This window comes from Sitodiplosis mosellana, unplaced genomic scaffold (genome assembly GCF_009176505.1).
Source record: "Sitodiplosis mosellana isolate CC-2019 unplaced genomic scaffold, AAFC_SMos_1.0 Smas_scaffold_6197, whole genome shotgun sequence".
NCBI classification, from domain to species: domain Eukaryota; kingdom Metazoa; phylum Arthropoda; class Insecta; order Diptera; family Cecidomyiidae; genus Sitodiplosis; species Sitodiplosis mosellana.
In genome coordinates this window covers 8869958-8893489 of record NW_022601438.1, presented here as the reverse complement: position 1 = coordinate 8893489, position 23532 = coordinate 8869958, and the positions used below count along the sequence as shown (strand labels likewise).

The 23532-nt window shown below is 37.0% G+C and overlaps 3 protein-coding genes and 1 long non-coding RNA gene across 21 annotated transcripts in view; 2 read left to right on the top strand and 2 right to left on the bottom strand.

Annotated features, from left to right (window-relative positions):
- Positions 1-183: 183 nt before the first annotated feature.
- On the top strand, positions 184-1397 carry LOC129577175 (uncharacterized). Its single transcript, XR_008688970.1, has 4 exons — positions 184-264; positions 395-579; positions 725-897; positions 986-1397. It is a non-coding gene; the product is annotated as an uncharacterized LOC129577175 (long non-coding RNA).
- Positions 1391-8475, bottom strand: LOC129577172 (Y+L amino acid transporter 2). 2 transcript variants are annotated; one of them, XM_055463757.1, is made up of 6 exons: positions 7526-8475; positions 3559-3994; positions 3165-3383; positions 2736-3006; positions 2477-2597; positions 1391-2392 (listed from the first exon to the last, which is right to left on the bottom strand). In XM_055463757.1, exons 2-6 carry the CDS (start codon positions 3851-3853, stop codon positions 1802-1804), a joined length of 1497 nt encoding a protein of 498 aa, XP_055319732.1. In that variant the 5' UTR covers positions 3854-3994; positions 7526-8475; the 3' UTR covers positions 1391-1801. The 2 variants fall into 2 exon arrangements, with proteins under 2 accessions (XP_055319732.1, XP_055319731.1); XM_055463756.1 differs by having other exon boundaries at positions 4713-8055.
- Positions 8476-9757: 1282 nt separating this feature from the next.
- Positions 9758-17659, bottom strand: LOC129577171 (uncharacterized). Its single transcript, XM_055463754.1, has 6 exons — positions 13545-17659; positions 13199-13374; positions 12120-13099; positions 11129-12019; positions 10717-11018; positions 9758-10609 (listed from the first exon to the last, which is right to left on the bottom strand). The coding sequence occupies exons 1-6, from the start codon at positions 13652-13654 to the stop codon at positions 10231-10233; spliced, it is 2838 nt and encodes a 945-aa protein (XP_055319729.1). The 5' UTR covers positions 13655-17659; the 3' UTR covers positions 9758-10230.
- The window catches only part of LOC129577173 (single-stranded DNA-binding protein 3), a 32152-nt gene continuing 23546 nt past the window's right edge, over positions 14927-23532 (top strand). For all 17 annotated transcript variants that reach the window (XM_055463771.1, XM_055463766.1, XM_055463764.1 and 14 more), the window contains exon 1: positions 14927-18263. In XM_055463771.1, the coding sequence (XP_055319746.1) occupies positions 18208-18263 (56 nt within the window). In that variant the 5' untranslated portion in view covers positions 14927-18207. The remainder of the gene's footprint in view (positions 18264-23532) is intronic.

Sequence of the window (23532 nt, the reverse complement as noted above, 5' to 3'; positions counted from 1 at the left end):
GCCACTGGCAAATATATATATATGTACATACATCATCTCTTTCTTTTCACTGGAAAAATATATACATCATCTACAGAGTGTGAAAGAGAATTTAGAATACAACTACAACAAACAAACGGCATATTTTGACCGGTGATTGTATGCACATCGCTCGTATCTTTTTCACTCAGTTGGTGTTTTTCAGCACTCAGTTGGTGTTTTGCGATTGTGCGTACATCTCAGCGTAATTCAGTTTAGCACAAAGTCAAAATGATTTATAATATAGTCAGTGTTTTTTTTTCATTATTGTTCTTGTACATTAATTACTTGAAATTTCAGTGTTCTATCTGAATTTATCGCTATTTCCTACATTTTGATTAATCATTCCATCATTCGTTTCTTTTTGTGATTATAGTAAAAAAAAAAGGGCTCTTATATCTCGCTCTTGCTTCATGCTTTTCAACATTATCTACGTCAATGTGCCTTTGTCCAGGTGTTGATACATTCACCATGTGCTGGAAAATGTATTGGGGCGACTTAATTTGTGGAGCTTTCGCGGCGATGGTCATCACATTAACTTTTTTAGGATGTTCTTGGAGGGTAAATTCATGTTTGAAATTAATTACCAAAAATCCGGCAATAGCCCATTTTACACAAATCTTGACAAAAAATGGCAATGGTCATTCAATCAGCTGCTGAAATTAATTACATTGAATTTGTATTTTCCATTTTTTTGTCCCCACAGATCAGTAAAAAGGTCGAAGCAACAACAGCAGCTATAGGAATTTGTGCGTTTCTCTTAATGCTGTTCATTTATCCCGGTCGAGGTGATAGAATTCTTTTCATCAATTCAATGGCGGTTGGAACAGGTCTTTTTTTTGCCCAATGCTTCTACGAATAATACACATCACAGCGAAAGTAATAGCAAAAGATAGTTGAGATACATACATTGAATATTTACTGAAATCAGTTAGTCTAATGATCATTTAAAATCATTTCATTTTAGGTTGGAGAGAAAGAGAAGAAGCGAACATGAAAAATGAAATCAGAAGTCATCAACATATCCTTGAATTCAAAATGAAAACATCTAGCCGAAAAAATCATACATCCATCGAGTTTTATATACACATCAGATGAAAAATAAATTGATTGAAGATTTTATTATGAAAGAAAAATTGTCCGATTTGTCCTAAATTTTGGAAATACTTACACAATCACAAAAAGGTCTTCTTCTTCTAATCAAATGATAGGAACTTTGGATCAATTTAACTGTTTCGTAACTGTTCAGCGGAAAGAGAGAGAGAGAGAGAGAGAGAGAGAGAGAGAGAGAGAGAGAGAGAAGAAACTTTGCCTCGTGTACATGTGTGATCTAACAAATGTTGAACTTGGATTGAATTAAAACTTCGGCCAATTTGATTATTATAAACAAAATGTATTTTGATATTTTCACTTACAAAATCGATTTTTTTCTTCTTCATTTTTTTCATTCGGTAAAAATTCATATTCTTAGGCACAAAGGCAAAAAACAAATGAATTTATCAATTACACTTTTGGCATCTTATAAATTTAACGATTTTTCTTTGTCTTGAGAATATTTAATATTCATAATCGAAGTTGAGTTGCTTCAATCTGATTTGAAAATACATTTATTTATACAATTTATCGTTACAATTATCATTATAATATTGTATTCCCCTGTTGGCGTACAATTCACTTACAACTTAATAATAATAATATTTTTTTCTAATGATCTGCGATCGCATTAAATAGCGATTCGTTGAGCCGAAAGGTAGCGTGGTGAGGAGGTGTGAATTTGTTTTTTTTAGTCAAATTTCTCTTGATTGGCAACACACATGAACAGTTTCGCACAAAACATGTTAATGTTATGCGAGATGCTGGTTAGCAATGGAATGGGACGATGTATTGTAACATAATAAACGGGAATACCAGATAGGATGATGAGTGATGCAATTCCAACGGCGAATGGTTCTTGATAAATCGACGATATAACAAGAAAACTACACGTGAGCATGTAAGTCAATGGCACTAAAATGTTCACTTTGATCGGCCGTTTGGCATCCGGATTGGTTTGACGCATCCACAACAGTCCCGATATGGAGATCAATGTGAACAATGCTTCCACATATGATACGTAATTAATGAGCATGTATACATCGCGAATGAATAATAGAACCAATGTGAGAACGCACATGAATATCAGTGATGGGATTGGTGTCAAACAATTGACATTGATCAATGAAATGGCAGCCGGCAAATGACCATTACGTGCTCCAACGAAAAATAGACGAGACGATGCAAATATCGCACCATTCAATGAACCAAACGTTGAACATGCCACAAATAATGGCATCACCCATGCAAACATACCCATCATCTTATTTGCAAATGTTACCTATGACGGAAACGGAAACAATTCAAACGAAAATATTAGATGAATCAATGAAAAAAATGAGAAATTCTGAGATAAATAACTTACCGCCACTGCATCAGACGCGAGAACTTCTTCCGACGATAAAACAGCAAAATACGCAATATTCGTTATCACATAAACTATCGTCACCACTGGCATACTGATGCAAATAGCACGTGGCAAATTTCTGAAATTAGCGAAATAAATATGAATTACATGGAGAAAACCGTATCACTTTCTTTGATGGAAATGTTCTTTTGAATTACTTTTAGGCAATTCTTCGTTATTTAAACGTTTACAGTCAGTTTCTTTACATTTCACTTACTTGTATGGATCTCTTAACTCTTCGGTGACAAAGTTCAAATAATTCCATCCGGAATAAGAGAATAAGCCACTGTAAAAGGCCAATGCAATGTAGCCGGGTTCGGTTTTCGATCCCTTCATCGGCTCCTCAAAGTATCCGGTATTGCCTTTGAATAAATGCCACACACCGAATGCAACGATCAATAGCAAAGCTAGGATTTTGGTTGCAGTAAAAGTATCCGTTACACGAGTCACCCACTTAACATTATAGCAATTAATTACAGTTAAAACACCTGAAAAAATGGATTCAATGGTCATTTTGTGGTTTGTTCGCTGGATATAAATAAAATGGAATAAAATTGGTAGCGAAAAGAAAACGAGAAAAGGAATAATGGAGAGCAAAACGTTGAATTTCGAGAATTGACATTGAAACAGTAGGGTGATAACTTACAAGTAATGACGGCGGCAAATAAACGAACAGCTTCAATGGGAGCATCGCAGGTTGGCCAGAATGGCTGCAGTAAATACTGGGCAAATGTTAGAGCTGTAATTGCATTTCCCGTTGGAACTAAGATGAGTAGAGCCACCCACAGGTACAAAAACGCCGGCAATGGACCAAATGCTGCACCAATATACGCGTAATCACCACCAGACTTTGGAATCATTGTGCCTAAACAATGAAAAGAGTGTTTTTTTTTAGTTTGCATTCATTTTCATTCCAATTCGACTCGATAATGATAGTTGGAATTGATTCAAGTCCATTCGGTGAGATCGAAGCATGCACGCTTAAAAAATCATACTCTTTTCTTGATCTAATGCATAGATCAGACGTACATTTAACTTACCCAATTCGGCGTAACACAAAGCGCCAACCATACTTAAAATACCCGAAAGGATCCACACAATGATCGCTTGTCCAATGGATCCGGAATATAGAAGAACTCCTTTTGGTGATACAAAAATGCCAGCGCCAATGATGACGCCAACAATAATGGCGACGCCATCTAATAAGCCAAGCTCCTTTTTCAATTGGACATCGTCACCGCTCGATTCCGTCTGTGTTATCTTTTTGCTTTGATCGGATTCGCTGAATCCAGTTTTTGGTGCTACAGCACTTTCTGATGCTGATACTCGTGCCATGTTGATAAATGCCCCCCCACACGCTCTCGTTCTAACACTCTAATAATATCGAAATAAATGTTGTCGTTCTTTTGTTCTTCCTTCTTTCAATCGCGTACTAATTTGATTTTATACACTTTGAACACGTCGCAAATAGATCAACTGTAACGAGAATTTAAAATTGGACACAAAATTACTATCGGATATTCTCACAAGTTTTAATTTATCATATATATATACGAAGAAAAAAAAATCGTTTGTTGTATGGGATTTTTTTTTCGGGTTGTCCAAAATCACCAAGTGACAACAACGAAATATCTAAGCGAAAGCAAACTTTATTAAATATTTTAAACAAAATAATCGTACGTATTCACTCACACACCACACACACACATACATACATACATACATACATGAATAAACTCTAATAAAAAGTGTCTCTGCTCAATGAACATTATCCAATTTCTGCACAATAATGAAATATTTACACAATTCATGTACACACTTCGTCTTTGGGATTTCATTGTTTGACAAGTTGCTTAGGTCTTTTCTTTCGTCTTTGAGTGGAAGCGTGTATGTGAGTAGTTGAGAGACTGTTTTTTCAAAAATTTTCTAATCTGTTTGCTGATTAAGGAATATGCTGATTTTATGTATAATCAATGAGTGTTCCGTGGAATATTGAATTCTTGGGAAAATCAACGAAATAATCACAAACAAAGCCATGTCATTACATTCGATGCCAAATCAAATGCTACACAAATTTGTTTGGATTAAATTGACCTCCTAACAATACAACTTGGTCTCTCTCTCTCTCTCTCTCTCTCTCTCTCTCTCTCTCTCTCTCTCTTCCTCCGTGAATATAGCTCATTAATTGAATTACCCGAAAAGTGTTGCGTATCAACGATTGTTGTACGATCGGTTTGAGGAACAATGTGTTATGTACTCCAATAAAGAAAAAAAATCACTGTACTTGCGCGAACGAATCTTATAATATTGTTGATCATCACCGAGAGTTCGGTTGGTTTGAGAGTTGAATGCGTTTTATGCCCACTTCAGTGACTGTTGCTATGGTTGTTGTTGCGCGCACTGTCACATATTGGAAATATTTATCTAAAGTTAGTAGTAGAGAGTAGCCAGGAAGAAGATGAATGGATATAAGTGTAGTAGTTTTGTGGCGGATAACATGATCATCAGCTCAGATTGAGATCGCGGCGTAAATGATTCAAAGTGCAGTTTGTCTTGATTTAGACTGCCTATTCGATAAGCATTTGGATGGTGTTATTGTCGTTATCGTTAATGTTGTGTATACATGTGTGGACATGGAACTTGAGGCGAAGATGAATTTCATTTAATAAGCCACTTCTCTCATCGTTGAACTAGGCATTTGGATCGACAAATCAACAGGAGGGAGATCTCTACACATATTGTGTGATAATAAACTATGAACTGTGTACCGTACAAGGGTGTATTAGTTGAACATTCATCTGTTGAACTTTGCGGGATTTGAGCAATGTATGGGTGTGTGATAGTGACAATGGATAAACACAAAAATGTGAAACACAGTTTAGCATAAACATTTATCTTCGAATATTCATCTGATCGAGATTATTCCACGTTTCTGTCAACTGATTCGTTTAGACTAAAGACAATGGCCGTGTTCTCTTTATGTAACCGAAATCGATGTGTTTTCGTGCAAATCGCTTCAAAATGAACTTTTCTATTATATGTGCTGGGAACGAAATCATGAATCGAATTGACATTTACCATCTCGATCTCGTTCATCTATCTAGTCATATACATAAATCACTATTTTACAAACCATTGCGCGATGGAATGAAAACCATTGAAAAACATTATTTAATTTCGGCTCCTTTGTGTATGGGAACACATTTTTTGTACTCATCATATGGATGTGTTCAATGAACTGTTCATCCGATTTTCATTCATTTCAAGAAGTTATGTATTTATGCAAGCAATTTGCTTATTTCGCACGATTTGAAACAAAACAAAGCAGCAGCAGTAACAGCCACAGCAGCAGTAACAACAACATTATCTCTCGCCCGTCCGAAGAAAATCGGGTTATTGTCATTTTAAATAGGACAATTTAGAGATTGTCAACGTCAATTTGTATGGATTTACGCGTCGTAATATTATCATCTAGCTAAACAATAAATATGTTTGAAACTCTTCTGCTTTTTCGACAAGCGCAAACTCTCGGGCGCATATTTATTGAATGCACTGCACACATCAACGCGACACTCGATGCGATTTGTTTGTTTTTATTTTGTACATTTGTTGTTGTTTGTCGTGGTGGTGAGCTGGTAAATTTAGCACTTTTCGTGTTTTTCAGCTCCACTACGTTCAAAAAGCAAAAAAAAGAAGTATTTGTCATATTCCAAATATACGCAATCAGTGTGCGTATTTTGCTTGTGTCGCAATTGCTGTTAAAAATAATGCTCTTGTTTGTGAATTAAACTCATACGTGAGGCAGAAGGGGAGAGAGTGATAAAAGTGTCATAGCATTGGAACAACACAGTAGCATTCACACATGGTTCGCATTCATGTATGCATACGAAATTTTTCGAACCGAATTTTGAGACAAAATTATCGTTTAATTTATTATTTTCTGCTCGAGGAGACCGAATCAACTGTATCCAGTGATGACAATTTTTGTTTTAAATACCCATAAATTAGTTTGACTAAATGCAATTAAAACCCAAATTCACCAAATTTTAAACAAATAAAACGAATTGCATACGTAATCCAAACGTATCCGCAAGTGTTACAAAAATTGTGTGTGTGTGTGTGTGTGTTCCAACATATGATATTTGGTCATTTTTTGGGTACTCGTTTTGAGTTCGTTATATCTGATTTTTTGTTGTTGTATAAAACGTCGCAAGTATGAATCACACACATTATCAATCATTTTATCCAGGATTTTTTAAAAATAAAAACATAAACATCAAAAACTGTATCTACGGTCGAATATAGTCACGGCGGAAATTGAGTTTTATCGTAATAAGACCTCAATATTTGAACTCAAAACGTACCTATTTTATGTAAAATTAGAAAACCGTATAAATACTATTTAATAAATTGGTATTGTGAATAAGCACTTAAAAGAGAAAAAAAATCATGCATCAAAACATCGCTTCTCTTTCCCATTTTCTTTATTTTTGTTAAGGACAAAATCGAAATTTCCCAGATATTTCAAACACACACAGACAGAGTTGTCCAGTAAAACCGATACTTTCCCCAGCGAAACTAACGTGTTTGCAGAAAAGCTAGACAAAAAAAAATCGAATCGAATATTTTGGCATCAGATAAATGAAAAACTTCATTGAATATTCAATAATTTGTTCGATAAGTGTAAGAAGCATGGTCGACACATGTTCCATTTAACTGTAAATTTAATCGTAATGATTTTCATTATTCTCGAAAACGAAAAAAAAAGAAACCGAGCGAATTTGAAACGGTAATTAATATCCAAATAGCCAATACTCAGTGTTCAGTTGAGCTGATTCAATGGTGATATGCGATTTCATCAGACCTTCGTCGTTCTACAAATTCGCGAAATAGAACCAAATGATAAGAGACGATACACACACAGACACACACACTCACTCACTCACACAATTCATTCATTTAATTGAAAATATCGCGTGATTTTTTCTCTATTGGTTTTATCCATACCTGGCACTTTTGATGTTAGTTGTTTGAATTCGGTGCTATCTTGCATTCCGATATTCACATCTGACACATATTCATATACACACGGGGATTGAGAACGAAAACACAAAACAATTGACGGTCAAATAAATCACAATTAATTAAATCATATCACCAAATCCGGTAATTATCTGCCGGTGTACAAACGTTCCGCACTCGTTTATGAATTGATTCGGTTTTAAATTTTTGGTTTTATTCTTGCTAAATTTTTACCAAGTTTTTTTTTTCTCCATAAATTGACAGGTACGATTTAAAATGTGAGTGAAATGAATAGAAAATGACGAAAGAGAAGAAAAAAGGTAAAATAAAATCGGTACACCACTGAATCGTATGCAGAGCAGCCAGAAAATCTGAACTATATTGAATTGATGAAGGGAAAAAACAGTACGGGAACAATGTGGTTTTGCTAACGTAACCGAAACCAGTATGGAATAAGTTAGCACTGCAACGTGCTCGACGCTACCATGCCACTACCATCAGAACACTTACGGATGAGTAGCAAAAAAAATAAAATGAAGTGTTGACGACAAAAACAGCGACAAGCCACGAAAGAAAGACAAGGAGGGACAGAAAGAGAAAGAGAGAGAGGTAGAGAGAGAGCGCTCTCTTGTGCGCCCGCAAAGCCACGATCAATGTAGGCAATATGAAAGAAAGATAGAATGAGAGAGCGTGCAAAACACACTGGATATAGAGAGAGGTCCGAGTGCTGATGAAAAATGGGACTGTAATTGTCAAATGTTGTTGCCTCTGCTCTTCACTTAAAAACGATTTGTGTAAAGCCTCTACTTCAGCTGGAAGATCAGCGATACAACACACTAAAACCGAAATTTGTGTGCGACAGACTCTCTGTGTGTCTAGTTATATGTATGATGAAACTACCGCGTGCGTTTCGTTGGACGCCAAAGTTCTTTTGTTTCTCTTCGCTGCGTTCTGTTCTATTCGGTAGTCTGTTGAAATTTTGTTTTTTGTTCTGTTGGTTCTGTTCGGCGGGTTCCTTGCAACGTTGCAAGACGTTGTGTAGTCGTAGTCAATTGGATTAATGTGTGTGAGTAAGAGAGAGAGAGAGAGAGAGAGAGAGAGAGAGAGAGAGAGAGAGAGAAAGCGACCGAGTATGGCTAAATAAATCGACATTTTTTCATTTTGGTTCTGTTCGCTGCCAGATTTTATATTCTTCATATCGGTTCATATCGTATCGCTACGAAATTCTTCGTAGCTTTCTTTGCGCGCGATTTCTATATGTCTAAAAATCATGATGTAACATTGTGGTTTCTTGCATGAGCGTAACTACTCACATCCTCTTCCAAATGTGCACCTTCACTCACCTTTCGATCGATGCGACCGCATGAGTTTTATGCTATCTATCGTCGGCCACTCTCTTTTAGTTTTTTCATTTCTTACGAAAAAATCAGCGTGTTTAACGCTTTGAACGAAACATTTTCGGTGACAATGCACTCGATTTTTGATTTCATTTCTGTTAACAGAATTCTGTTGAATTCCGTTCCGTCACGCGTAAACATTTTGAAACACCGACGCCACTCTTGATCGACGCTCTATTTCAATGGAATTTCGGATAAAATTTTCGGCAAATTGTATTCGTTTTCGTTGGTAATTTTGTCGATCGACAAAAGCACACCTGCAGCAAAATTATGACGTTTCACTTCAGACCAGCTGTACTACATTCGAAATACAAATACACTCTCGTGTTTTAACCTATCTCTTTCTGCTAATGTATGGCCGGACACACAATTACGCGTGTGAAAACACGTTAATATCAAATTGAAATGGTTACACTCTCATTATGTTCGTTTGGAATGTATTTTTTTTTCCTTCAAAATGTATGTTCCCGAATTTAACGCACCATATCTGAATGAATGATATTAAGCTGACAAACACTTTTGGGCAATAATTCAAAATCCAATTGAAAAACCTTCAGAATTTTTTTTTCTGTCCCATTTGTACGACACAGAACCGCACAGAATATTGCCACGATGTCAGAAAAGGTGGTTTATCGGTACACAATGTGTATTCGGGAGATGGAATTTTTTGCCGCTTATGAATCGATACCCATGCTAAAAATGACAATTTTAATATAAAGAATATGACTTTTGAACTAACAGATCATTCGGATGGTCCCATTAAGCACGGCTAAATTACAATGAATTAATTTTACCATTGACGAAACAGAAACGCTTAAAATTGATTTTGCATTTAAATTTTATTTGCATATATCCGGTTTGAAGTATCTGTAACAAGAAAACTTTTGATTATATTTTTTTTTGCTATTATCTAGAGAAAAATGCTCCTCTTTTTTTCCCATCGATGTCATTTTTGTTATCATTTTTTTTTTACAGAAACATTTCCCGATAAAAATGTTATTTTGAAAAATATTTGTTTCTTAATAAAGACTTGTATTTTAAAATAGATCGTTTTGATATTATCATTAAATTATTATTTTTTTCCTACACCATTTGATAAAAGTAAAATACATTTATGACATGCACGCTGCACATGCCCATGCATTTCAGTGCAATGTACTATATATTGATTGATTATGTGCCATTAATATAATAAATGTTTTTTTTTTGCGTTTTGTTTGTTCGATTAATACAATTTGTTACGTATTTCTAATTTAAACTGCCTTTAGCTGAGACATACATTCTATATCATCACTAAAGGGCAGTTTCGTCTAGTTCCAAATGATTTTTCTTGGCATTAATACAACTATATTCGCCATAGATTGGATCGATAAGTGAATTAGTGCCTAGGTCATCGTCACTTTTTAGTGGTCGTTTGGTTGGAATGCTATTTTTGTGGCATGAACTGCTGCCACTGGCATAAATGCGACTCGTCGTCGTCCGTGGTGTGACTGGATTATCATTATTGACATTGGGCAAGCCAATAAAATCATCAATCGGATCGTTTCCATTCAAACAGTAAATCAAACTTTCGCTCATCTCTGAATCGTTTAGATTTTCAAAGTCATCCGATTGGCTTGAAAACGATGAATCCACCGGTGTTGTCAACAAACTGCGACTGAATAAATATTTCCTGCAATGAGCATATCGTATTTTTTTAACTGAAGTTTATATTTTTGTAAAAAGGTTGTCAAGATAGATGGAAACACGGTTTATTTTTATGAAGAAATATTGCCATACCTGAACGGAGTGGATAATGTTTCATCGGAATTTGATTTGATAATTGGTTTTGGTTCGTCCACCGCCGTTTCGGTGTTGGATTGTATTTGAGCGTTGATCGGTGATCGCAACAAAAGACTACTTTCGCTCTTCGATCGATGCAAAGATGAATCCAGTGGCTCTTGTGTATTTTCACAGTTAAAACTATTTTCAACTTCGTCCATTGGGAAATTCATAAAGTTTTGATGATAATTGTCCGATGCCAAGCCAAGCATTGCACCAATAATGACTGGTTTCCGTGACCGTGGTGTCATTATAGATTCCTGATTTTATTCCCCAAAGGATGCAATCAAAAAAAGCAAAGAAATACGAATATTAAACGCCATACTTACATACATGGGGCATTAATTATGATTTGCACATTTTCTTTTACCTGCATCGCTTTCGACATGCGATGTGTTGATTTGGTGATTGGCGACACGGAATCGTTCGTTATTGAATCGGATAAAATGGTGCTGCAGCCAATTGCTGTTGATGGTGGCGGCTTTAATTTCGAAATGTAATCAATGGTCTTGCATTGGATGGGTGAACGATTCTCTTTGTCAACGCTATCATCATATTCTCGATCGACTTCCTCATCATCGACGAAATCTTCGTCATCATCCTCGATTATTTTCTCGCCAGTTTGAATTTTCGCTGGCACTTCAACCGTTCTTATTGGATTATAAGCTTCAGTTTCATTTGGTGGCACTTCAAGTGCCTTTATCGATATATTCTCCACTTTGTTCACATCATTGTTTGCCATTGTTTCAGTTGGAGTTGCAGTAGCAGTGGCGGTTGCATTTATTATCGCCTTTTCACTTGAGCTGGCGAATGGTCTTCGCAAATTAATCATGCTAACGCCACTAAGTAGCTTCTTGGCAATGAATCGTCCACGATTTAGTATTGGTTCATGTTCGCTGCCACTCTGCACACGGCTCAAATCCGGCTCCGATTTAAAGCACATCATGAATTTGTTCATTTTAAAGGAAATTGGCGTATGATAGTTCTGTTCATGCGCAATATCCTTGTCATTTTGAGCGAATTTAATTTTGGCCGCTTCCTTTCGCTCCACTTTATTGTCATTCTTTTCACTATCACCATCTATTGCTATTGTTTCTTGGGCATCGGCACTTTTGGCCAGTTTCAGTGCCGATTTCGGCGTTTCGAGCGTCGACGAGGAAAATGAATCGGTGTGCGGTGCATTCAATCTCTGATTGAGTGGCGTATGGAATATTGATTTAGATTTTGGTGTCAAATCGTGCCCTCTTCTACTGACCGGCGTCTGAAATGGAGTGGAACAAGAAAACAAATGAAAACCAATTCCATTTAAAGGTACAGGTCTAAAGTGACTGCAAGAGAAAAGTCATAATGGTTAAACTTACGCTAATTTCAGGTATACTCGGCGTGGAACACATCGTGGTCGATCCACGTTTTGGTGTCTTTGAACCAAGTGCCGAATGAAAAATGTGCTTTTTTATTGATCCACTAAGTGATTTGTTTGGCCGTGGTGCGGTTACATTGCCTTTTTTCAAGCGCATCATCATTTGCTGTTGCAATGGTGTTCCCTGTCCGTTCTCCTTATTGAATTGCTTAATCAGTTTTCGCTTCTTCGATGACTCGGGCAATGTTTGAATGTATGCATACAGCTGCGCCAGTGCTGTATCCGTTGGATTTGAATTATGTGCTTCGGCAGTTTTTTCACGATCGACAAATGTGTACACGGTATTGGCCGTTGAATCCGATGTCACCGATTCGTCAAGCATTTGCAGTTCAGGCGATAGAACTTTTTTACGGCGTTGCTCTACCAAATAGGCTCGAATATCGGTGGCCAATTTCGTTGGAATGGCTTGCAATTCATCACCTTTGCCAATCATAAAACTTATCAAACCGGACATATTCTGTGAAATGGTGTGCAACGCTTCTGGTGCCAATTTTCGTGGGCAAATCAAGTGTGGCGTAAACAATGTGGCCAAACTTTCGGAAGACATTTTATTATTGGATTCATATTTTGCGGTTTCATTTAACATATTAATTATGTCATAGAATAGCGTGCGATTCTCTTGCGGCAACAATAGCAACAGCAATTGAATCGAATGCAACAGTCGCATTTCTTTCGTTTGATTGCATTCCGTTTGGTTGCTATTGTACAGTTCGGCGATTTGACAGTGAATCGCATAAAAATGATCGGTTAAAAGTGGCTCCGGTAAATCGGCAATGATTGACTTTAAAACACTGGCACAATCATGCACCGTGTACTCGCCACTGCTAAAATCCAGTGTATTCTGTTCGTGAAGACGACGCCGTAGCTCATTTTGACGCGCCACCGATCCAGTTCGTCGGAAAATTCCCTCTTGAATGATATCTAAAAATGTCACATAATTTCAATGAGATTCAATTTGATGTTCACACCCGAATCGAACGTCAAAAGAATGAATTGTGTTGTTCATAAGTTGAAACTTACTTTGACTCTCCGTCAGAAAGCGAATCATTTGCTTGAGTTGCTCGATGCCGACCGGTGTCAGTGTATCGACAACGTTAAACGGTGGACTCTTCGTAGTCGATTGCAATTGTTTGGACTTTTTTGGAAAAGCAAACAATTTCTTCGACCGTAGCTTCACATTGGTTACGCTATCATTACTGCAATGCATGAATTAAAAGAGAGAAGAATTAAGAAACGGCCAAACTATATAGAAAAACTGTGCATTTTGAAAATATATGTTTCAAAAATGGCAAAAAAAAACTAAAACTCTCGTAAAGTATAGTAGCAAAGCAACAAGAATAGCCAATTTGCTTCATTGAACACTCACTCGACTGGATCTGTGTTGAGATCTAATTCAAATGACAAATGCATGCGAACCAATGTCTGAAATTGCTCTGGATTCTCATTTCGCAATCGATCCGCAATCTCCTTGTCCATATTTTCTGCTTCCTTGGTTGTTCGTATGTTTTTATTTGTTGTTGTTGTTGTTGTTGCTGTTTCTTCGAATAATTGCTGTACGCGTCTACACACATCAAATGCATGCGATCATATAATTACAATGAATGCTTCAGTTTCTTGTTCACTGATTGTTTCCATATAGAAAGTACAAATTTTCACCAGTTCGTCACAAAAAACTTAATTCGACCGTTAACACACAAAAAGAGTTGTGTATGCAAAACACAAACGAATTTTTTTTTCTCGTTTAAACTGACGATTTGCGAATGGGTGTTTTCTAAAAACACTCACACACACACCAACAACAACAACGACAGTTTACACACGAAAATTTTGGAATTTATCACAAATAAAATTGAAAATTACTTTCAATTCACAATTATTCCGTAGCTATGGGTGAATTGTAGCTAAAAAATGGAAACATTTTGCAAAAAGTTGATGAACATCATCGACGAAAACAACAATCAAACCGAAAAAAAAAGAACTCAAATGCAACACTCCCCAATGTACAAAAATTACAATGTATACGAGGTACTAATATTCGTTTGACGACACAACTGACAATTTTTAAAACTCAATCTGTTTGAATTCGCCGTCATGTGCTGCCCTCACCAATTGTCATTGCAAACCTCATTTATGTCAAGCGAGAGAATGAGCGATACACAAACACACGCGCGCAAATGCACGCACACACGCGCGTTCACACAATGCAGGTGTGTTTGTGCATATCGTGTATGTGTGCCGAAAGTAAAGCCGCTCTCTAACCGCATCGTTGGTACTGGTGTTTGTGTGTGTGTGTGTGTGTGTGTTCGTCAATTTGATATTGCGACTGATAGCGCTATCTGAATCATTTCGCCGCAACCATCTAAATGGCGCTGTATTAAAGCAACGCAAATCGATCCATTTACTAAAGCGAAAAGAAATGTTTGCAATTTTATTTTATTTTTCCCATTGAATTATCAAACAAAAACTGTTTGCCATTTCAAAAAATAAAACCATTTCAATTGATGGGATTTTTTGATTAACCGGGTAAAAATGTGCACGGTTTTGGGCGAACTGTCATAACAATTAAATGCAATGGCCGAAAAAGCCAAAGCGTTTCAAAAACACACTCACACACATGCAGAACGCGCGCCGCGCGCTTCCAATGGAAACAAACGAGCGAGAGAGTAAGAGTGAGCGAATGAGAGAGATAAACGTTGAAAACGCGATTGTAACACAGCACCAAAAGCATCAACACACGCATCGCATTGCGAACCAAGACATACGCTCTCCTCACCAAAGCGTTACACAATGTATGTTGTACCTTATAAAATAACGAGTCAGTAGGTTTTTACAGGCCACCGCAAACGGAGTGAAAAAAAATTACGTGCATATTGAGTTTGCACCAGCAACAACAATAAAATAAAAACCTAATGCCATTTCGCTGGTATAATAAGAATCGGAAAAGGGGAAAAAAGTAAAAACGGAAAAAAAAATTTTTCTGTCGAATTGAAGAGAGTTAAAAAAGCGAATCGGTTGGCATTAATTTGTTCTATTTATTAACAAAGAAAGAAAACGAAAAATTCGGCAAAAACGTGTGTGTTCACTAGGAAAAAAAAATGAACTTTGTTTGATTACCAAGATGGAAACGCGAAGCAGCAGTATTTATTAATTGTCGATTTGGTTTACTTCCGAAAAAAAAGAGCGAAAAGCCAATTGAGTATATATAGTATACATAAAATTATATGAGCAGTGAGTGACGAGAAATGTCATTGGTACATTGAAATTATTTTTAATTTTATATTTTTCGCTTTCGGTGGTTTGTGTCGTTGCATTTTTATCAAAACGAAAAACGCTGCGACATTTGAACGGAAAAAAAAATTCTGTCAGTCCGAAACAAACGTGGTGCAACAAAAGAAAGAAAGAAAAAAAAACAGCGAATTTGTGTCGGAATTTGGCGTTTCAATAAATGCTGCAATTTGGCAACCAACTGGACAACCGAAATCGAGAGACACCGATACCGAATACCGGGAAAGCCAAATTCAGTTTTATTTACATTGGTTCGAGCACAGCTATATTGCCATCTCATACAGACAATTTCAGGCAGCATTTCAGCTCGTCGAAAAAAAAGCAAAATATCCGGATGATTGTGATTTGATCGAGCCACACACAAAATAAAATCATCATAATAACTATAATAATTTGTTGAATACAACATACATACATACACACGAGTGAGCAAGAGTAGTTCGGTGGCAGCAGAAGAAAAAAAAAGGATCACAAAACGTCGTCGCCGATCCGAAGATACCGTGAAATTTGTCCATTCGAAGCGTCCGTGATGGATTGGAGCCTAATATCGGTTTTGGAGTAGTTCACCGATTCGTTTGTGTGTGCGTACACTTTCAGGCAAATAGAGAGAGAAAGAGAGAGAGAGAAAGAGAGAAAAGAAGAAACAAAACGACAAATACAAGAGAAGAAGAAAAAAGAAACACAACGTGAAGATAAACGGTGTGTGTGAGAGAAAGCAAGAGAAGCTAGCGAAAAGCGTACGAACCGAATTGTCACATTTTTTTTTGTGTATACGGTCTTGTGTATTTGTGTGTATCCGAAAGCGTCAGATCGAAATTTCTCTTTTTTCGGTGCACATTATCGGGATTATTTTGTTTGTTTGTAAATTGTTTCTCTCATGTTACCTATTGAAATATCAACTGAAATTATCCGTAAATTATCCAAATGAAATCGGCAACGATATTCCGTAATTTAGAACATTGGAAAGAACAATACATGAACGATGAACTATCGCAACTATCAAAACATGACAAATGAACAATGTTGAACAACAGCAAGATAGAACAAATTCAGTGAGACCGACGAATTATTAGTTGTTGTTTTTCTTTTTCGTTTTAATTTTCTGTTTGCATACCAGCGCGCTGTGTGTCTTTTATTTTTACATGCTGAAATCCAACGAATTGAGTGTGTAGTGCATGTGCTAACTGTATCATATTGATATTGTTATTTTGTTTGGGTTCGTTTATTCGATAAATAACAAAAAAAAGAGGCGACAACAACAAAACACTGAGATCAGTCGATTTATCGAGCCGTTTTGATCCCATCTCCACAAAGTAATAGAAAATTGCAAAAGAAACGAAAAAATAAAACAAGCGTGTAAACTAGTTGAAATTCGGTGTGCAGCAACGACAGCATTGATTGTTATCCGTGTTTTGAATTGTACAGATAAATTGTAATTGTTTGTCCATATTTTATCTATTTACGCGCGCGCTGCATCTATTATCATTCTATCTGTCGTTCAAGTGGCGGCCATCAGTTCAACAGTCAAAGAAACTCAATGAATTCCAAAACGCTTCATGTTTATCGAACTATCCGTTAATTGAACAGTGTGCATAATTATGAAAATTTAACAAGAAAAAAAAGCAAACAAAGTTGAAATCATCGATCCCATGAAAATTTTGTCGTGTTATTCTCGTTGAATGGTTTTGAAGCAACAACCAAAAAGAAAACATTGTTCCATTTGCATCTACGTGTGTTAGTGAAGCAAAAAAAAAAGAAAAAGAAGAAGACAAAATTGCCTGTGTGTCGGTTTTTTTTCGGCTGCAAAACATTGGATTCGCGCGTTAAGAGACTCGAAGTGAGGTGAACGTGGTGGTGTACGCAAAACAATATTTCGCGCTATTGTACACATCCGATATTTTGTTTCGGTGTTGTTGTGTTGAATTTTCGATATATATATATATACAATTTTTTTCTCGGCTTCTCGTTCGATTTGATGTTCGACAGTAATAACAACGGAGCATACAAATTTATCAGCCGCAAAAATTACACATTAACGCGGTTTGAAAGTGGCTCAAAACAGCAATAATATCAACGGGCAGCAATACCATCGATGTCATAGAAAATATATCGGGCGCAAAAATATTGAAGAATCAAATTTGAAAAAGCGGGACGAGTGAGTGAGAGAGAGAGAGAAATGAACAAAATCGCGGCATGTAAAACGAAGAAGAATCCAAGCAAAAGAACTCAACGAAAATATTGTTTTAATAATAACAGCAACAACACAATATTCAATCCAATACGATCGGCATATAGCAACAATAAAACGGCGACCAACTTTTAATACATCTCTGCACATGAAACTTTTTATATAGAACTCATTATAGTAGCAACAGCAGGAATATAACAACAACAACAGCAACAACAAAAACAAAAACAACAACATCATCGCGGAGACGAGAAAGAAAGAGCGAACTGAGAAAGAAGAGCAACGCGGCGAAAAAAAAGAAGAAATATAGCGACAGAGTATAGAAGCGAATATAAAATAACACACCGAAAAAAAAAACACTATCCAATATACATATATTCGAAAGGAAAAAACCGAAATATAGAAAGAAAGAAAGAAAAAGAAGAAGTAGAGAGGAAAAAAAAGAAGAAATAATACAGCGAGCCAAGAGAAATAACAATATTTGTGTGTATATACATCGTGTATGTACACTTCAATATTACATAGTTCTTTATATATTTTATATATTTATTAAATAATGTATGGAAAATCGAAAAACTCATCGGTGCCGTCGGATGCGCAGGCCAGAGAAAAGTACGTATAAACACTCACATTTATTCATAATAATCGTTTACACACATCCATCTATATATATATATAAATACAAATATAAATTTTATAACTATATATTTTATATACATAGCCAGTATACATAAATACATAAGCAATTCTCAATACGTTTTTACATACTCACACTGAGACACGTGCGCCGTCTGAAAATTGCTTGCGCTGCCGAAAAATCGGTAACACTGGTGGAAATGGTGAGAGAACGAGTGAATGAGTGAGTGAGAGAGAAGAAAAGACTCAGAACCTCGAGAACGTGCACCAGACAACGATTTTCAGACGGCACACACAACGCGCTATGTATACCTACTCTTCCACCTATCTATCTATCCATCATCTATCCATTCATCCATCCATCCTCTATCTATGCATTCATGTACAGTGGATGAATTTTCTCTCGTTCTCTCTCTAGGTCTCTCTCACTCTGTCACACTCGATTTTGTTCTGGTAGTCAAGAGTCGAATTCGTATTTTATCATTACGAAAAATCATCTCGGTTTATGCGACCGCATCGATTTGCACAGAGCGATGTGAGTAACAGAGAGACCGTCCAAAAGAAAGAGCAACCGAACGAGAGAGAGAGAAAAAAAAACGAGCGAAAAAAGAGCGGAAAAAAAAAAATACTCGATCGAATTGCGACGAGGCGCTGTGCTGCAATTGTATTTTTCCATGAAATTTTGCTCGGTTTTGCGAGTTTCAAGCATTTTCAAGCAACAATACACATATTTGTCCTCTGCCGTCGCCGCCACCGCCGCCGCATACGACATGGCATTCGTGTTTGCCTTATCAAATTTGATCGTTGATCCAAAACTGTCATTGAATCGAATTTGATTTGAAAATTCGAAAAATGAAAACGCTTCGCAGGTTTGAATTATGCGCGTACCAAGCCAAGTGTTCTAAGAGCACAGCACACATCGGCTTAATCGTTTTTCGGGCTCGAGAATCGAAACCGTTCTTTCTCTTTCTCGTTCATTCGGTGTGTTTGATGCATATACAGTGTACACATATGCGAAACGCAAACTCACGCATTATGCTTCACTATCGACAGCTTCATTGGCATCGTGCAAACTATGATGACACTGTGGCACAAATGTGACTTTGATAATTAAATTTTGAGCCGAATTTCGCCAACACTTGATTTTTTTTTATCGTTCCAATACATATCAGCAGCGCATCGGTTTCTTTTTTTGGTGAAACCCAGAAGTTTTACAACAATTTCGGAATCTCCAATGAAAACGAAGCACAAAACTGGCAGAGCGAATACAGAACGGGAGAGAAGAAGAGGAAAAAAAAATAACACACACACATACAACAGCAAAGAAATCGGAAAAAGAAGACACAAAGCTCATAAATACATACAAAGACCCAAACAACCATCGTCACTCGACTATGCGTCGTCAACACATAGCTCCTCTATCACTTGCTCGCTCGCTCTTGCTCTCTTTTAGTGTTCGGCACGCTGTGTAAATGGTGCGCGCGTGCATATGTGCTTGGGTGTATATGTTTGCGCGTGTTTGTGTGTGTGTTTGAGTTGGTGTGTATAAAATCGTGTACTCATGCACACGGATAGAAATGCTCCTTTTCAAAATGTGTACCTATTTCTCGGTCGCAATTGTTCTTGTTGTTGGTGCGCTTTGTAGAAAACAACACATAGAACGCACGCAAAAATTATCGAATGTTACACATATACTTGTACATATTGTCGCTTCAAATGATTCTTGGTCGAACTCGATCGAAATTGTATGTTTTTTTCTCTTTTTCTTCTTTTTATTTTTCCTTTTTTTTCTTATTCTCTGCTCTCGCTCATCGTCATCACCGTCGTCGTCGTTGTCGTCGACGTTGTTTCGATGAGTTTTGTGAAATCTACAAATTCAATACTCTCGATCGTCGCAAAGACGGATTTTGGGAATTTTCCCCCGCGAAATCCAAAGCACTTGTACCATCCAACGAACGTGCGAACTAACTACGATTTGATTTGAAATAGAGAGCGACCGGGATAGCAAGAGAAAGAAAGAGTGAGATAGAGCAAGAGGGAGAAATAGTCGTGCATGCGCTGCGGATTTTGTGAATGAAATTGACCAATATGGAATAATTCCTGAGATAGAGCTAAAGTAGAATGAAATTCTTGTTGCAGCATTTCTCTCACAGGATCATTCCATGTCGTTTGAAATGTCTACCGCTTCATTCCACACATTTTTTCTCTCTCTCTCTCTCTCTCTCTCTCTCTCTAAAAAATGTTAATGCCATCGCTGCTGCTGCTGAAAAAAAAATTCCATTTCGTACATTGGCTAACTCGTTCTCGCTCAAAGAAATGTTGAGCCAATTGCGAATGACATTGTTGGTAACATTCACCATTCACCTAATTCAGGAGATTGTTTCGGTGAGCGAAATTCCATGGAACGAATAGTCAAGTTACCTTGCATCCATCATTCCTCAACTAGTGGCAACGTGCAAAATTGTGCAGCATCTTCATCAGCAGCCGTAGCTGTAGCAGCAGCAGCAACAACGACAACAACCACAACGGCAACGATGTGGTGTGTTTGGAAGATGTCATGTCATCTATTGGTGCCGAATCGAGCTGGTTGATTGGCCGTGCGCGTCAAGACAAAATGACGAATTTCGATGTAGCGAAAATGTGGATTTACCTCTCTATCGCTCGCTGGCTGCCTTACTCAGTCACACAGTCTCTCTCTCTCTCTCTCTCGCACAATTTTTTTTCTCATTTGAAATAGAAGCAACACACAGAAAAAAAAACACAAGAATTTTTTGTCTGTTTGCTACTCTTTACAAATTTGCTATAATGAACGAAAGCAACACTGACAAAGAGCTGAAGCGAAATAAAAAAAAAACGTAAGCAACAACAACAAAAAAAAAACGGCAAAACAGAAACCAAAGTACTACACTACATTCTACACATAGCGCAAACAAATGGTAAATTTGGCAACGTTGCAAACAGAACGCATATTTTGTATATAAGCGCGCGGCACACTGTTATTCTATACAAGCTACCTTTGAGAAAACCAGCCAATCCCGAAAAAACTTAACCGATCTAAGCCACGACAGAAATTCTACTTATAGCGCTCTTTTTTTCGGTTATGCACTCTTTTTTATTCGGTTGGTGGATGTTTTTGGTCTTCTCGTCAATTTTTCATCTTCGGCTGTTTTTGTTGATGATGGTGGAAAATTGTATTTAATTAATTGAAATTAATATTTCTTATTATTATGGTGTGTATTTTTTTTTCGTGTAATTCATTTCATTTCACGATGAAACAGAGATGATGATGGCAGAACAGAGAAAGAGAGAAGAAAAAGAAAATATTTGCAATTCGAATGCGATAAGCTTAGAATATTCGGGATCGGATAACCCAATCAAAGGTAGCTCAAATTCTCAGTCGCTTCGAACATATTAAACATACACACGCACACAAGTGAAAGATATAATACATGCATACACAACAATAACGATAAAATCCAAACACACACCATTTACACAGTCGTTCGGAAGCACACATGAGAGAAGCAGAAAAAAAAACCGTATATTTTCTGTGAAACAGTGAAGAGAATACAACGACAGAGAGAGAGAGAGAGAGAGAGAGAGAGAGAGAGAGAGAGAGAAAAGAGAGAAGACAATAACACGGCGAAATAATATGTAATAATAAAGTGTGCGCGAGAAAGAGAAACAAAGCCAGCACAATCGTAAAAAGTACGGCGATGTGTACTTCGTTTTTCGTTTTATATCTATACGTTTTGAGATACCGAAAAGCATGTATGCGGAGCATTTGCACTCACTGTGTACACAAATTCAATATTTTCCCATTCTTTTTTTTCCTCTCTTCTCTAGTATTTCAATTTTTTTTTGTTCGAATGAATACCTACCGACTTTTTTTACGAATTTCTTTTTGACGTTTTCGAACTGATTTTTAGCTCAATTTTTTTTTCTTCTTTTCGTTCGTTCGTTGGTTTTTTTGTTCGATTATTCAGTTTTCTTATTCGTTTCAAAGCAATTAATCGGCCCAATTTTTGATGCACTGTCATGATCTAATTTTCAAATTGGCCGAATATTTCGAAGAAGAAGAAGAAGAAGAACAAGAAGGGAAAAGTAACGAAAAATACCGAAAATGCTTACAAGCGTCGAATTTAGTAGGGATGAACTGTTTTGGTGGCAACCGAAAAAAGAACAAAAATCAGATGAATTCTCTTCCATTTGCTGTTGTTGTTGTTTCGGTGAATCCACAAATGTGCGGCCGACAATGGGGTCCATAACAAATAGTACAGAACAGAAAGCAGAAAAAAAAAAATAAAGATTGAAATACACAATAACACGTAGATCTATTTCCAGATAGCAACCATACAGTTTGATTTGTTGTGAGAGGCGCGCGCGAGTGGCAGTCAGATAGCCGAAGCCACATTGCGATCAATACCAAAAGACAAATTGACATACATTGAATTTTATCAGATCATGTCAAAGCAACGTAAATGATTTGTGTGCATATGAATTATGTATCGATTCGTAAATCGATGAAAGTCTAGCGCACGCTCGCTCAGCCAAATGAATTAAGCGCAACAATAGTAATAATAACAACAACAGCAACAGCAATAAAAGTAAATTCCGTGTTTGTGTGTTTTGTTTGGTCGTTTTTCTAGCAGCGGTGGTGTTTGCGACGACGACAACGACGTCGACCAATCAATCTATCTCTCAAAGACATGGAAGTGTTTTGATCGATTTGATTTGTACCGGTCGGTATTTTGGTCTAGCTCATGTAAATGAATGCACTGTGCGTGCACATCTCAAAACGAAATGAAGCTTAAACATTCGGCATGTTCAAGCGCGTCCATGTCGAATTTCCCACGTAGTGGCAAGTCATCAGCGCATATGCATGCTCAAGATCTTTCCGTCTATTGAGAACTGCTATCATGTCGAGTGTGACGGCGTTCATATTGGGCCGAACCAACCAACCAACAAAAAAAAAAATGTTGACATGAATTTCGGTCGTTTGGCGCGGGTCGCTCGTAAACACGCCGAAGGGTTGGGAAACAAAAATTCAAACTCTCTTACTATCCTTCTCTCTCTCTCTCGCTCTCTAGTCTACGTGACATGTAAAAAATTTCGAATTTGAATGAAAATGCCTAGTGTCACTTATTTTCCGATTCTCAGATTTTGACTCATTCGCATGGATGTTTGAAATCAAGCAAAGAGAAGAAACGACGATCAAGCAAACGAGCGGCAACAACAACCACCA

Excerpts from the sequence above, each read along its gene's own strand:
- LOC129577172 (XM_055463757.1), bottom strand. The coding sequence starts at position 3,853 with ATGGCACGAGTATCAGCATCAGAAAGTGCTGTAGCACCAAAAACTGGA. Across the intron at positions 3,384-3,558 it reads TTTGTGTTACGCCGAATTGG|GCACAATGATTCCAAAGTCT; the intron begins GTAAGTTAAATG and ends TTCATTGTTTAG. Across the intron at positions 2,393-2,476 it reads TCGCGTCTGATGCAGTGGCG|GTAACATTTGCAAATAAGAT; the intron begins GTAAGTTATTTA and ends TTTCCGTCATAG.
- LOC129577171 (XM_055463754.1), bottom strand. The coding sequence starts at position 13,654 with ATGGACAAGGAGATTGCGGATCGATTGCGAAATGAGAATCCAGAGCAA. Across the intron at positions 13,375-13,544 it reads CTCAACACAGATCCAGTCGA|TAATGATAGCGTAACCAATG; the intron begins GTGAGTGTTCAA and ends CATGCATTGCAG. Across the intron at positions 11,019-11,128 it reads GCATGTCGAAAGCGATGCAG|GAATCTATAATGACACCACG; the intron begins GTAAAAGAAAAT and ends GAATAAAATCAG.